The sequence below is a fragment of the Anomalospiza imberbis genome, chromosome 33 (genome assembly GCF_031753505.1).
Source record: "Anomalospiza imberbis isolate Cuckoo-Finch-1a 21T00152 chromosome 33, ASM3175350v1, whole genome shotgun sequence".
Taxonomy (NCBI): Eukaryota; Metazoa; Chordata; class Aves; order Passeriformes; family Viduidae; genus Anomalospiza; species Anomalospiza imberbis.
The window spans coordinates 1,287,832-1,302,785 of NC_089713.1; the positions used below are offsets into that span (position 1 = coordinate 1,287,832).

At 55.9% G+C, this 14,954-nt stretch overlaps 3 protein-coding genes across 3 annotated transcripts in view; 2 read left to right on the plus strand and 1 right to left on the minus strand.

The window, feature by feature from the left end:
- LOC137463965 (zinc finger protein 208-like) overlaps window positions 1-14,954 on the minus strand; it is a 1,270,300-nt gene that overhangs the window by 1,195,591 nt on the left and 59,755 nt on the right. The window lies entirely within an intron of this gene.
- Window positions 1-14,954, plus strand: part of LOC137463966 (zinc finger protein 271-like) — a 1,077,684-nt gene that overhangs the window by 994,533 nt on the left and 68,197 nt on the right. The window lies entirely within an intron of this gene.
- Window positions 2,133-4,738, plus strand: LOC137463995 (serine/threonine-protein kinase pim-1-like). Its single transcript, XM_068175330.1, has 5 exons — window positions 2,133-2,672; window positions 2,758-2,808; window positions 3,038-3,407; window positions 3,630-3,806; window positions 4,091-4,738. Exons 1-5 carry the CDS (start codon window positions 2,133-2,135, stop codon window positions 4,228-4,230), a joined length of 1,278 nt encoding a protein of 425 aa, XP_068031431.1. The 3' UTR covers window positions 4,231-4,738.

The following is a 14,954-nucleotide window of genomic DNA, read 5'->3' on the forward strand; positions in this document are numbered from 1 at the left end:
CACATGTCCCGATGGTATCAGGGGACACTGCGCTCCAGTATCAACTAAGGTGTCGCATTTTTGTGGTTCTGATGTGCCCGGCCATCGGATCTACACTGACCAAAGATCCGGTTTTCCCATGCCTCTCCCTGGCTCGAGGCAGGGCCCCTCTAGCCCTGGTTATCCTTTCTTCCCTGGGCATTCATACTAGAGGCTCCTTCAAGGGGATCTGACAGATCATACCCGGCAGCTCGGTCACTGGAGGCTGAGTCTACCTTCACCTTACTGTAATCCTCTCGGCTAGTGTTTCCCTCCTTGAGTTGACACACCCATGCTCCAGGACAGAAGTGAGTTGATGTACTTCAGACCTGATTAGCATAAAAAATTTGATAATCAGAATGCCTTGGCAAGAACAAACAGAGCTTTGAAGACTGCAAGAAGACTGAATCAAGAAAGAAGATTGAATCAACTTCTATTAACAAGAGATGCTGCAAAATGGATGTTCGTTTGTGATGATTAACCCAATTATTGTAGAAAAAATTACTAGTCTTCCTAGAATTTGTATAAGCATATGTAGTCCATGTGAAAAACACGTTCACTCTCCTGTCAAAATGTAAAAAGTTTAATAAAAGACAATAGGAGACAAGGACCATGGAGCAAAGGTTATTTATGGCTGGGTGCATCTTGGCACTCAGCCTAGACCACCCTGTTACCTTCAGGGATTCCCCCTTAAATACCTTTTCCCTTACACCAGCCTTCTGCATATTCATAGCCCCTTATGCATACCCATCAACGAGTTTACATTTTCCAACAAATATTTTACATGGCCCCTCTTTGGGTCTGCCTTTTCAGAGCATGCGTGTTCCTTGGCTGGGGTTTGGCTCCTTCTCTTTATCCCTTCCAGTTCGGGCCTTGATCCGCACTGCCTTCAGACGGTGAGTGCTGATCGTTGGCAGATCTGTACAGGTGTGCTCATCCTGTGTTCATTGGATGTTATCCCATCCAAGCAGGCATTTTAACACAAGCATACTTCCATCAGCTATTGCACTACTGTGTCTAAGCCTAATTAACAACAAAATTAAAAACTATATATTTGGAACAAAGTTACTTTAACATCACATATATAAAATCCATTTTAATATTTGCAAAAACCCAATATTATAATATATATCTAGAACACTTCTCTCCTGCAAGTAAGGGCTGACACAGCTTGGCTTCTTCAGCCTGGGCAAGAGACTTAGACTTGACCCAACTGTGGCCTTCCAGTACCTGAGGGCAAGCTACAAGAAAGATGGACAGGGACTTTGTACAAGGGCAGGCAAGGACAGGACAAGGGAGAATGGATCCAGGTGGAAAGAGAGTCGGTTTAGGTAAGGAATTCAGAAAAAATTCTCTCCTGGAACAGGTTGCCCAGAGCAGGTGTGGCTGTCCCGTCCCTGACAGTGTTCAAGGCCAGGCTGCATGGAGCTCTAGACAAGCTGGGCTAGTGCAAGGGGTCCCCAGCCACAGCAGGGGGGTTGCAGCCGTGTGATTTTTCAGATCCTTTCCAAACCAAACCATGCCACGACTCCATGATTCTGGGATACTTCCCCTCCTCATCCTCTGGCAGAAAAAGGATCTTGGCCCCAAGCTCCACATTGCAGACCATGTCTTTTGGCAGCCTGCAACTGTCTCAACAGAGGATGAAAAGAGATGACATTACTGATACGATTTCCCTTTTCTACTTGAAAATTAAATGCTCCACTCCTGTCCACTCTCGCAAAAGTGTCTGAAGAGGCAATTCTTCCCCATGAAATGCTTCGTCTCAGCCAAAGAAGAAAGAAGCCACAAGCCAACACGCTTCTTTATTGCTACATTGTTTGATTTGGTTACTTCTCGAATAGGAATTACTTTGGGGTTTTATTTGTTAGTTTCTCTCTTTCGTTCCTCGGGGCGCGTGGCGGCTCCTCCGTTGGGTTCACGGAGGCAACGGAGGAACGTTCGCGAGCTCCGGCGGTTCCGCAGCAGCAGCAGCAGCAGCAGCAGCAGCAGCAGCGCTTCTCTCGATCGGTTTTCCGCTCGACTTTCCACTCGCTCCCCATCCCCTTCTCCCTCTCACACTCACTCTATTCCCGTCCCGTCCCGTCCGTGTTCTGCCTCTCCCAGCCCGGCTCATGCCGCGTCCCGCAAGGCGCCGCTCGGCGGGGCCGCCCCGTGCCCGCCCCTGCCCGTCCCGCCGTGGAGCCGCCTCGGCCGGGCTCTCTCCATACTGGCTGTGGCACTTCTGGAAGTGCCTCTTGCTCTGGTGCTGGCGGAGCAGCGCGGTCTTTTGGCTCCACCTGGCGCGGGCTCTGGGCTGGCCCTGGCTGGGGCCCCGGCCCCGAACCAAGCCCCTCCCGCGGTTCCGCCCGCAGCCGCCCCGCTGCCGCCCCGCGCCCGCCCCGGCCCCGACAGCATCGCAGGCAGCTTCCCCGCTCCGAGCTCCGCCGCTGCTCGGCTTAGCCGCCGGCCCCGAGCCGCCGCAGCCCGGGGCGGCTCGGCAAGCAGCAGCGCGCCGGGCGGTCGGGTTCCCGGGGCAGAAGAGCGGGAGCGCGGTGCCGCCCGCACGGGCGGAGAAGCCTGCCCTGGAGCAGCTCTACCGGGAGGGCCCGCTGCTGGGGAGCGGCAGCTGCGGCAGCGTTTACTCCGGGACCCGGCTCGCCGACGGCGCCCCGGTAAGAGACGGGGCCGGAGCGGAGGGGGCGGCGGGCGGCGAGCGGCGGGCAGGGAGCTCAGCCCGGCGCTCGCCTTGGCTTGCAGGTGGCCATCAAGCGAGTGCGCCGCGATGGCATCTCGGAGTGGGCGCGGCTGGTGAGTGAGCGGGGCCAGCGGGAGAAGCCGGCGGGGCGTGCCGGGCGGGGCTGAGGCGAAGCCCGGCAGGGTGGCAGCCGGAACGCTGCGAGGGCAGCGAGCGGGGAGTGAGCGGGGGCCGCGCAGCGTCCCGGACCGGGCAATGGCCAGCGGCGCTGGGGCCGGGCAGGTGGTGCCCAAGGTGCGGCGCAGCATCGGCCCCGCTGAGGGCATCGCGGTCCCCCCGCAGCACAACGGCGCCCTTGTGCCCATGGAGCTGGTGCTGCTGTGGATGGTGTCGTGCCCTGGCTTCCGCGGCGTCGTGCGGCTCCTGGACTGGTTCGAGCTGCCCGACGGCTTCGCGCTGGTCATGGAGCGTCCGCAGCGCTGTCAGGACCTCTGGGACTTCCTGGCCGAGCAGGGGTTCCTGACGGAGCCCGTGGCGCGGGGGCTGTTCCGCCAGGTGCTGGAGGCCGTGCGGCACTGCACCAGCCGCGGCGTCCTGCACCGCGACATCAAGGCCGAGAACGTCCTCGTCGACCTGGCCACGGGCGAGGCCAAGCTCATCGACTTCAGCTGCGGCACGATCCTCCAGGACACGTTCTACACCCAGATGTCAGGTGAGCCCAAAGCCGGGGCACAACCGGGCAGCGGAGGTTCCCCCCTTTGCTGGCAGAGGGGGAAGAGGGAGGCAGGGAGGGAGGGGGAATCCTTCTTCAGCCGGCTGCAGCCAAGTTGCTTTTCGGCGGGGCAGGGGCTGGCTGTTGTGGGACAGGAGCTGGCTGGGAGGGAGGGAGGGAGGGAGCAGCATGGGCCTGATGAGCTGTGCCCTTGTCCCATAGGAACGCCGGAGTACTGCCCACCGGAGTGGATCCTCTTTGGCTGCTACCATGGCCAGCCAGCCACCATCTGGTCCCTGGGCATCCTGCTCTATGACCTGGTCTGCGGGGACCTTCCTTTCCATACAGACAAGGACATCGTCCGGGGCCAGCTCTTCTTCCCGCCCCGGGTGTCTCAAGGTGGGGATGCGCCTTCAAGGCTCGGGAGGAAGAGCGGGGTTGGGAGGGGGCAGCTGGCACAGAAGCGTCCCGCTCCAGCAGCTAGTGAGGAGGTTGATCTCCTGGGTTAGTTGGAGGAGGTGGCACGTGTGCCTCTGTGCTGCTCTCCTCCGGAAGGGAGGATCGATGGGAAGCTTTTGGCTGCAGCTCCGAGCACTCCTAGTGTGGCCTGGGCACCGTGGAATGTGGGAGAGCACGGACAGGAGCCTTGTCCCGCTGAGTGGCGGTTTCTGGTTTCTCTGCAGAGTGCCAGCACCTCATCAGGTGGTGTTTATCCATGGAGCCCGCAGACAGGCCATCACTGGAAGACCTTTTTGAGCATTCTTGGCTGCAGGAGCCCTGCCTGGCCCAGGAGACAGCAGAGATCCATCCCTCTGCTCAGTAGGATCCAGGAGCCCAGCAAGTACCCGCTGCACACGTCTCGTGGCACTCCAAGAAAACCCCGGAGCGTTTCCCTGTGGCTGCGGCCCGGAGGAGAGAGCGCAGCCAAGGAGATGCTTCCGCTGGTCCCCAGCGAGTTGTGGAGGGAGCGTCTCAGTGCTCCCCGTCCCATTGGAGAAGTGGTGGCAGTGCAGTGAAGGTGCCACGGACTGGAACAGGGGAAACATCCCCCTGCAGCTCAATGGCATCGAGATGAGCCCGCAAGCCGAGGCACAGCTGGCGTGCTCTTCTGGAGCACCACGTGGAGCTGGGAACACCATCCTCGAGCTGGCCGCTGGCGGGGCAAAGCCGAGTGGCTTTGGCTGCGGCCCCTTCCTGGAGGACACGCTCTGCGCCCCGATGAAATCAAGATGAGTCCCCAGCTGGCGCAGGGGCGGGGGGATGCTCATGCTTCCAGGCATGGCAGGGCTCGGGCTGGCCACGCGCCGTAGGTTCCCCGCTTGGCGGCCCTGGGGAATATTAATTTTTCCCCCGGCCGCCAAGCTGCTTTTTGGTGGGAGAGGGGACGGGTGTTGTGGAAGGGGAGCCGGCTCCTGGCCTTGCTGACAGCTTCTGCCAGCCAGCCTGGCATGGGCTGGGGTGGGAGCAGCCAGCCTGACAAAGCATCCATCCATGTGGATGAGGGCAGCAGAGGGGGACGGGTTCTGAAGCCATGCCCCAGCTGATCTGCTTTGTAGGCCCTTGAGGAAGGGGTGCGTTTAAGGGTGGGAAAGGTGGGGTTTTTCCCCACCCATGGACAGGTTTAATTCTCGCATGGAGTGGTCAGACCCTCCTCAGGCCCGTGAAACGGTGACAGGCTTTGTAGCTTCTTCTTGTTTCCAGGTCTTGTTTAGAATTGATTTCATGCATTTGTTCTTTGTTTTCCCAGGAAGATTACACCTGGTGCCCAGACCGGACGGGGAAGTGCCTGCACCGTCCGTGGAGCACCTCCAGTGCCAGCGCTACCCCAGGGGCCATGGTCTGCGGGGACATCCCCTTCAAGAAGGATGAGGACCTCGTGCGGGATCGGCTCCTCTCCTGGCAGCAGATCTCCAGAGGTGGGCACCCGGCTCCACAGCTGGGCTGGCAGAAGGGCTTCGGGCAGAGGGCAGCGGGCACACGGGCATCCTGCCCTTACAGCTGCTGAGGAGGCTGCTGTGCTGTGCTTAAGCAGAGGAGGTGGAACGTGGCCTGCCACGCTGCCCTTCTCTCCAAACAGGGAATGGCTCGGGAGCTTTGGGCTCTGAGCACAGCCAGCAGCCTGGCCCAGGCCCAGGCCATGGTGGGACAGGGGGACAGGAGCCTTCTGTGACTGACCGTGGCTCTCTGGTTTCTCTCCGCAGGCTGCCAGCACCTCATGCCATGGAAACGGCTCCGCTCGGCCTGCCAGTCTGGGAGGGCTGGAGGGCGGCGGGTGCTCGTTTGCTGTCAAAAATAAATTGGTTTTTTTTTTGTCATCATCACGATCACAGCATTTCTTTCATCCTTTTCCAAGGTTTTGGCCTCCCTTCCTCCAGGCTAATCTTTTTGTGTCCTTCCTCAGCCACTTGATGGCATTTGGCAGGGGGGGTTAAGCAATGTGAAAAGTTCAACAACAGCTCCTGTTGCCAACTGCAGCAGCCCCTTCAAGAGCCCTGAGCTACCAGCGAGGTCCACGTCTGCCTTGCAAAAGGGAGTGGTTTGCAGCCATGGGGTTGTCATCCTGCTGCAAAAGCTGGGAGGAAATCACAAGTGGCAAAATGCCAATTTGGCTCAAGCCTCGCCCAGGTTCTTCATCTTTTCCCTCTGCTCAGTGATAGGCAGGCAGGGCTGGACTCCAGCGAGGTTCAAGCTCTTGGTGCTCCCTGGCATCAAGGGGATCAAGTCAACTCTTGTATGCAGTGACTGCAATAGAGCTCCTGAAGGAAAAAAGGGAATGTCGTGAGGTGGGGCCTCCTTCTTGTCCCCTTTGTCTGCCCAGGAGCCCCTTGGAAAGGGAAATGCCCACACGGGTTTATCTGACTCCTTCCCAGCCAGCCTTTCCCTCACTCCCGGGTCTCATTTGCTCTGCAGGCTTCACCAGCTCGCTCAGCTCGGAGGAGCTCTCAGAGGAGAAAACGCTGCCTGGCGTGGGGCTGTCTGATCCTGTTGCGGTGTGTCTCCTCCCTCCCAAAGGTAACCCTCTCCCCCCGCCCCAACCCCCATGAGCCCTGGCTGTGAGACAGGGGGTCCAGGGGGTCGAGTGATTGGCAGATTTGAAAGATACCCCCTGCCCCCTGTGGCTATTGGTAGACCTAAGTGCCCCTTCTCCCCTGACACCCCTCCCCCTCACCTGGTTGGTGGCTACCTGTCCCTGCCCCTCCCCTTACCCCCGGGTTAAAAGGACAATCCAGCCACGTGGCCGGCCCTTCTGTTGGAGCTGCCACCAGGTCCACAACTCTGTAGCTGAAATAAAGACTCTGGATCAAGCTCTAGCAGAAGTGCCTCCTTTCTTCACCATCGCCTGAAGCCTCTCCACTGAGGAATATCGCTCGCAGCCTCTGAGTAACCCAAGGGTGTCACTGGGGAGGAAACATCCCAGCTGCCGCCATTGGACTCAGCAGCAAGGCAAGCCCGGGCAGGTCTCTGTCGGAATATTGGGAACCCCAATATGATCCCTGTCTCATCTGGATTCCGTTTGCCCCACTCCCTCCCCCATCCAACAGACCCAAGGATCCCCTGCAGCTCCACGGTCCTGCAGCAGATGCCGGGCACGTTCCCTCCACCGCTCCTTGGTGGCCCTGGGGAGGCTCCAGAGCCCTCCCTGTGTGCGGGACAGCTGCTGCAGCACTGCTGCGCCTGCGTGCGAGCAGCGCCCGAGGAGCAGCTGCGCAAGTTCCGAGTCTGAAGCGGAATCCTCGGCGCACACAAATGACAACTGGCATCTCAGGGGCTGCCAGGAGAAGCTGAATCCATCTGCTCCCTGCCCTTTCCAGCCAGAACCTCGCCGATGCAATTGGAAGAATTGCCCCTGCCCAGGAAGCTCTCAGGTAGAAGAGAGGAGCAAAAGCCACGTGTTTCTGAAACACGAAATGTCAGAATGAGGTTCCTTAACACTCATTTGCTATTTCAGAGGGTATCATTTATTCAGGCCTGAGGTCTAACATGGGATAACTCCTAACCTGACGTGGACATGTAATTCTACCAGTGTGTTGCTCATATACAGTCGCTAAATGCCAATCAAAATTTACCCATTTCCATAAAACCCACCCCAAGTTCCCAGGTTCAGTCCTTGTTTTCTCTATCACTGCACCCTTGAGCCAGATGTCTTCTTCTTCTCTTCCAGCCATCCTTGCTGGGAAAGCAGCCCCTGCATGCCTTGTTCCTGTGCTGAAAGTTCACAGGCACGGTAAAAATGGAATGAACCCTTTGGGTCTCAAGGCCAAGGCTTTGTGTGGCCAGGCAGGGGCAGGCAGGAGGCAGAGCTGTCAGCAAAGGAAGGGGCCAGCGAGGTGGGGCAGCTGGGGGATGACGACAGCCTGCAGGGACAGAGGCCAGGGCAGGGACACTGCAGGACAGCCTGGGCTGCAGAGGGCACAGGGATGTGCAGCAGCTGCAAGGCCCTGACAGAGCCAACCTGTGCAGCCCTTTGGCCATGGCTGCTGGCCCTGGGCCTGAGGCCACGAGGGGACAAGTGACCCTTGCAGCCCTGGGGCCTCATGGCCTCCTTGTCCCTGCTCAGCAGCCTGGCAGGGGCCACCCCATGGTCCTGCCCTTGGCATGGCACATCCCCACATGGCAGTGCCCATCCCGGGAAGAGCCCTGAGCAAGGAGGGAGGGACAGGATCTGCCTTGCCAGGGGCTGGGGCTCAGCCTTGGCCCTTTGCATTCCTGAAACACATCCAGGTTTGCTCAGCACCAGAGACACCTTTGCCTTGTTTGTCCCCACCTGTCATCAGTGCCTCCAGTTCTCTGCTCTGCCTGGGGCCTGGGGACACTTTGATATGAATTGTGTCCTTGAGTGGAACCCATTTACAGTTAAAGAAATTTGGACTTTGAATCTGACTTTTTGAGTTCTTGAGAAGCTCTTTGAGCACACTCTGAGGGACTGGGTCTGATGCAAACAGCACCACAGCCCCAGAGGTCATTAAAGTCCTGGTGCTGTGTCTGTGCTGCTGAGCTGGGCCAGGCTCCTGGCCCCGAGGCAGCTCCTGGCAAGGGCAGCGCTGCAGAGAGACAGCTCTGGCCAGGAGCAGCTCCTGTGCACAGCCCAGCAGGGCTGGGGCACTGCCAGGGCATCCCAGGGACACGAGCAGGGCACAGACAGAGCTCACAGGGGCTCAGCACTGGCAGGGGCTGTGGGGTGTCCCAGAGGGGGCTGTGTCACATCAGCAGCTCTGTGGCTGTGTCACGGAGGCACAGAGCAGCTGTGATGTCAGAGAGGGGCTGTGTGACTGCACAGAGTGGGTTGTGTGAGGTCACAGATTGGGCTATGACATCACAGAGTGTGTTGTGTGAGGTCATCAAGCAGCTATGGCATGACAGAGGGGACTGTGTGACATCACAGAGCAGGCTGTGACATCATGGCATGGCTGTATGACATCATAGAGCAGGCAGTGAGGTCAAAGTGTGTGCTGTGACATTACAGAGTGGCAGTATGACATCACAGGGAGGGTTTTGTGGCATCACTGAGGGGGTTGTGACATCACAGGGCAGGCTGTGACATCATAGAGAAGGGTATAAGGCAATAGAGCAGATCCTGCCATCATAGAGGGTGGCTCTGTGACAACAGAGAGTGGGTTGTGACATCACCGGGTGGCTGTGTAATGTCATAGAGCAGGCTGTGACACCAAAGAACAAATAGTGACATTGCAGGGTGACATTGTGGCATCTCACAGTCTTCTGTGACATCACAGAGCAGCTGTATGACATCTCAGGGTGACATCTCAGAGTTGGCTCTGTGACATCACAGGAGCTGTGTGACCTCACAGGGGCTGTGTGAGGTCACTGGGGAGGTCACTCCACCCCGGCCCCCCCTCCCAGTTCCCCCAGAGAAGTCCAACGCTGCTCGTGCACAGCGGGGTCCCCTGTCCCCCCGGGTCCCCCCGGCGCCGCAGCCTCCCCCAGAGGATGTTCCACGAGATCGACCCCAGAGCCTGACACGGGGATGGGGGCTGGGGCCATGGGGGGTGGGACAGGGGGACAGGGACCCCCCGGCAGCATCCCCATGTCCCCCAGGGCCAGAGCCTGGGCCAGGGCTCCTTCACCCTGTTACCAACGAGGGCTTGAGAGCGCTGAAAAAATCCCCAGCAAGGGATCAGCAAAAACCAGATTTAATATTGAGCAACAGCACCACAAAGTTCCTTGGCAAGAGTCACTCTGCTCCTGACTGGACACTTCAGGCACAGAAAAGGAAACAAAGCTACAACAAAACCAAACAAAATCCAGGCAATCAAACCAGAAATGAGCCAAGACCTGGGGCTTTCATTCATATGGAAAAGAACTGTCCTTCTTGTCCAGGTGCCCATGGCCAGAACTGGGATTTCACCTCCAACACTGCCTGTTGTGACAGACTGGAGGAGATTGTTGGCTGGAAACATTTCATGTGTGGGGGAGGAAGGGGCAGGTCCAGCCTTGCCCTGCCCTGGAGCCTGAGCCCTGCCCTGCCCTGGAACCCAAATCCCCCCAGAGCCTCTATCCCAGCCCAGCAGTGTCTGCCAGTCCCTGGCACAGCACAGGCAATGCTCCACAGCCACCTCTGGAGCCCCCAGCCCAGCTCCTGAGTGACCAAATGACCCCAAGTCCCACCTGGGGAAGGGCCCAGGAACACCAAGGGGTATTTATGGCTGAGCACAAGGCAAGCACACATCTTGACCCTACCTCCCCTTGGAATTTCTATCTGAACCCAGCTGGAATCCAGGAGTTGGTAGCTCTGTGTGTGCTTCTCTGTATATTTTTTGTCTTTCTCTCTTTCTGTGTCTATTTCTTCTATTTTGGTCCTCGTGCAAATGTTGATTAACTTAAAATTGAATGAGCTAATAGTCTGTGAAGTTGAATGGGTCAAGGTAATGATTTGGGAAGTGTTTTTGTTGATTGAATGTCATGCTAAACCTTTTACCAAAGTTTCTCTGGGTTTCTAAAGTTCCCAGTTAAGGCTGTTTTGTTGTTTTGAGCTCCGGAGAATCTCTTGTTGGTATTTCTCCTGTTCATCCAACTCAGAGGACACAAACAATTGTAATTCCTCTTAAATGTCTCCTTGAGAGAGTTGTTTGGGGGATGGGAGTCAGGGCTTGTGTGTCCTGCTTGGCACAGCCCAGGCAGGGCTTTCACAGCCACATTCCACACTCCATTTCCCAGCTGGAGCCGCTGGTGCCTCTGAGTTCTGCTGCCCCAGCCCCAGGGACGCTCTCCTTGTCTGCCCATTCCCCCACGGTCTCTGGGCAGGGATGGCCTCAGTGGGAGCTGCTGACATCCTCAGCACCTTGGAGCGCCCTGGAGCCACCTCCGGCCATGGACGGCGGCCAGCGACGGGGAATGCCCCGGGGTGAGGAGGGAGGACACCAGCAGAGCATCCCCACGAGCCAACGACGAAGACAGTGCCGGGATCAGGCGGGAGGAGCACGGACCCCCACCGGAGCATCCTCCAAAGGTAAGGTGTTTTCCAAAGCAAAATTGGCAAAAAATCTTATTAAATTCTGTGGCTGATCTTTGCTGTCCCCACGAGTCACTTGCCACCCACACGAATCATAAAGTTCCCCCTCAAAAGTGGGACTGGGAGCACACAGACCCTTCCCCATAGTCTAGGGACCCCCAGAAGACCCCTCCCTATGGACTGGCCACCCCAGAAATGGGGCTAGGACCTCCAAAGAAACCTCCCCATTAACCTAAAACCCCCCAAAATGGTGCTGGTGCCCCCAGAGACCCATCCCCGTGGGACTGCAACCACCACAGACCCATCTCCATGAACCTACAACCCCCAGAAATGGGACAGGGACCCCCAGAGACCCCTCCCTATGGGCCTGGGGTCCCCAGAATGGGGCTGGGACTCCCCCCATGTGAGCCACGCCCACTCCCCGCCTTGCCCCTCCCCCAGCATCAATCCAACCAATCAGTGCCTGGAACAATCAGTGCAGGAACGCCTTCCGCATTGACCAATCAGATCGCACTCTCATTCTGGCCCCACCCCTTCATTGTGACATCACAAGCGGCCTTGACACTCAGCCCCTCACCACTATGACATCACTGCGCTCCCATTGGCTGTCGGTGGGAGGGCGGGGCTTGCCCGGACTATAAAAGGCGTGTGCTGGCACACAGGGCTCAGTGCGGGCCCGGCGATGGGAGCGGCGGCGTTGGAGGCGTCAGAGCCCCGGGAGCGCCCCGGCGCCACCTCTGGCAACGGGCGGCGGTGAGGAATGCCCTGGGGAGAGGGGGGAGGACCCCGCCAGAGCATCCCATGGGACAGTGAGCACCGAGAGTGGTGGGGCATCACCCTGGAACGAGGACGATGGAACTGGGAGGACCAGGGCAACCAGCGGAGCATCCCCGGGGCTGAGGAAGGAGAATACCAACATAGCATCCCCCGGGGGCAACAGGCATTTAGGGATTTTAGGGATTGGAGAGTGTAGTTTAGTATGTCACATGGATGAGAAGTTTAGGTTTTACAATTTTTAGCATATTGTAGATTGTTATAAACGCCAATCACTTGGTTTTTAAAATTTTAAAAGTTTAATAATAATAAAATGGTTATAAAAATAGTAATACAATTAGAGTAATGAAAATTTAGAGTTAGGACAATTACAAGACAATAAAAAGCAAAGAATTACGGATGTCCGGATGCTCTCGGGCACTTAAGCCCGATAAGCATGCCTTGTGAACAAAGGAATAATCTTTAAAAGCAGTAGCCTGTTGCATATTCATACATCTCATACATGATGCATAAATTCCTTGCAAATTAAGAACTTTTCTGGTTTTTGTCAACTTCTTCCCCTTAATCCTGGTGGTTCCATAAAGACAGAGAGAAGGTGGAAGAATGTTTGTCTTTTCCGATAAGGAGGCAGTAATTCTTTATGGGCCCCCATCATTGTCATCTCTGTGTGAAGAGTTTCTTCATTATCTCATCTCTTGCTTGAGTTAGTAAAAAAACCCCCACATACATAGGTTCTATTTTAACTACAAAACTACATATACCATACTATTAAAATGTTAATACAGCACTTCTAATTAATATAACATAATACATATAGTATTCAATTTAATATTTGCGAAAAGCCAATCATAAAATATGCATTTTTCACAACTAACACAGCAGGCAAAACGCCAAAGAGGAGGGGGGGTGAGCTCACTCTCACCCGACCTAAGCTGTAGTACGCGCCGGCGGCCACCAGATGTCACCAGAGGACACAAGGAAAAACGACACACCACAGCTTTGGTCACCATGAAGAGACGAATTTATTTTTTCTGACTCCAATCATTTATAGTTCTCAAAAGGTGCAAGTGGATTGGAAGGTGAACGTGCCACCTCTCCAACGACACTGGACAAACTACCAGTCTATCAAATTTCTCCGCCTCTATGAAAGAATGCAAAACAATAGGTTGTTTACAGAAAGTTGCGTGAGAAAGCTCTCTACAAGAATGTAAATTCAGAAGGCTTTAGAAAATCCTAAGAAATCAGGGCGACAGGGTCACAGTGAAAGTCAGCAGGCAAAAGAAAGGAATTGCTGAGGAATGATCTTGGATCAAGCCAAACATTTACAGTCAGGGCAGTCAATTGGTACAGATGGGGGTACACTCTGGGGGTGCAGCTAAGGCCATGAGGTCACAGCAGGCTCTGGGGTCACAGCAGGCTGAGGTCACAGCAGGCTCTGAGGTCCCAGAGGTGCCAGAGCCCCGTGCTTGCACAGAACCACAGAACCCCTTTTAGGTTTTTTTTGTTGTTGTTGACTCCCTGGGAGCACTTGTAGTTTTCCACCCCTGCTATTTTTAAATTCCTCCAATTGCTTTTTCAGGGGACACTGGTTAACCCAGTGCCCAAGGTTCTTACAAAGCAGGCGTGGCTTTGTGGGGTCAACCATTGCTGGTCCTCGCTGCTGCCCAGTGTGCCACTGTGCTGATGGAACAGGCACTGGGCTGGCAACGGCGACTCTCTGTGGTGGCCTTGGCAGCAGCTTTGGTCTGGTGTCCTGAGCCACACTCTTCAGAGGCACTTTCCTGTTACAAACTAGAAGCACATCTTTTAGTGTGGGGGGGTTCTAAAGGTAAGCTAAAATCGCAGCTTGACACTGTTCATTCGCATTTGCAAATGACATTTCCTCTAAAACTTCTTCCCTTGCATTTTCTTTCCTAACTTGGATTTCAATAGCTCTAGTTAACCTTTCCACCAATTTCAAAAAAGGCTCTGATGGTAGCTGTGTGATCTTACTATATGGCTCGAGAGGGCCGTCAGGTTGAAGGGCAAAGAAGGCTTTTTCAGCTGCATCTCTGACTCTCTCAAGGACTACCACAGGGATTACTGCAGCTTGGACTGGGGCCAGAGACCACTGGCCCTCACCGGAGAGATGCTCGATGGTAATTGGCACGCCACTGGCATCCTTTGCTGTGTTTGGATCAGCATGCAAGTCTGGGAGGGCCTCTTTCAGCAGTTGTTTCCATGCCACTTCCCATAGTTTGAATTCTGTAGAGGTCATGAGGCACGAAAAAAGCTGTTTTAAATCATGTGGGACTAGCACAGTCCTACCCGGTTTGGCCTTTAAAAGGTCACGGAAGCATGGGCTCTGTGGGCCATACTGTTGGTGTGTTTTGCAAATCTCTCTTATTATTTGCTGTGCAAAAGCTTTCCAATTAGCAGCTGTGGCTCCTCCCCCTTGCCCTGCATGCTGATATGTGACAGGGGCGACTGAGAAATCGGGACCCTGCGTTGGCTCTGCAGTTCCTGCTGCTTTTCCCTTGAACGGGAAGCATTGGGATCACTGGTGTGGCTACAGGGGCGAGCAGTGGGCGAGCCCCCACCGTGGGAACCCGGGCAGGGGGCGGGGCCACCGTGGGAACAGGGGGCGGGGCCACCCTGAGAACAGGGGGCGGGGATGCCTGGTGACGTCACATAGGCAGACGCCCCCTGGGGGAGGGGTGGAGCTGAGGGAGTGCCAGGTAAGGTGGGGGAAGGGAAGGTGTCACGAGGACCGGGGGGGTGAGGGGAAAGAAAGGATTTTTGGGATGCTGAGGGGAATCATGGGAAGAAGGATATCAGGTAGGGCACGGTGCCATGTGGCATCCTCCATTTTCTTGGCTCTCTGGGGACTGGGAGCCATTTGGGTGGTCACTGCTCTCCAAAAAACCAACACGTGCTCGGGGTTTCTGGGCTGGGGAGACAGGGTGGGGAGAATTCAACGCAGTCTGGCCAGGACTTTGTGGACAGAGGGACTCGGGCACTTCAAGATGCTCAGGGAGCCGGCTTCCCTGGGCGTGAGCAGAGTCTGCACTCCTTAAAATACCGAGTTTTGGGGAAGAGGATTCAGAACTGGGGTGGGGAGAAATAGAAAGAGCAGAGGTACATTCCTTGTTAGTTGGCTTTTCCTTCACTTCCCTTTGCTTGAGTAAAGCTGATTGAACTTGCAAACTACAAAACACAAATTCGGCTGTAGACATGTCCCCAGACCTTCCCAAGGTTATCAATTTGTGACCCACTGTGTCCCAAAAGTGGGTATTGTGGACTTGTTCAGGAGAAACTTGCGGTAA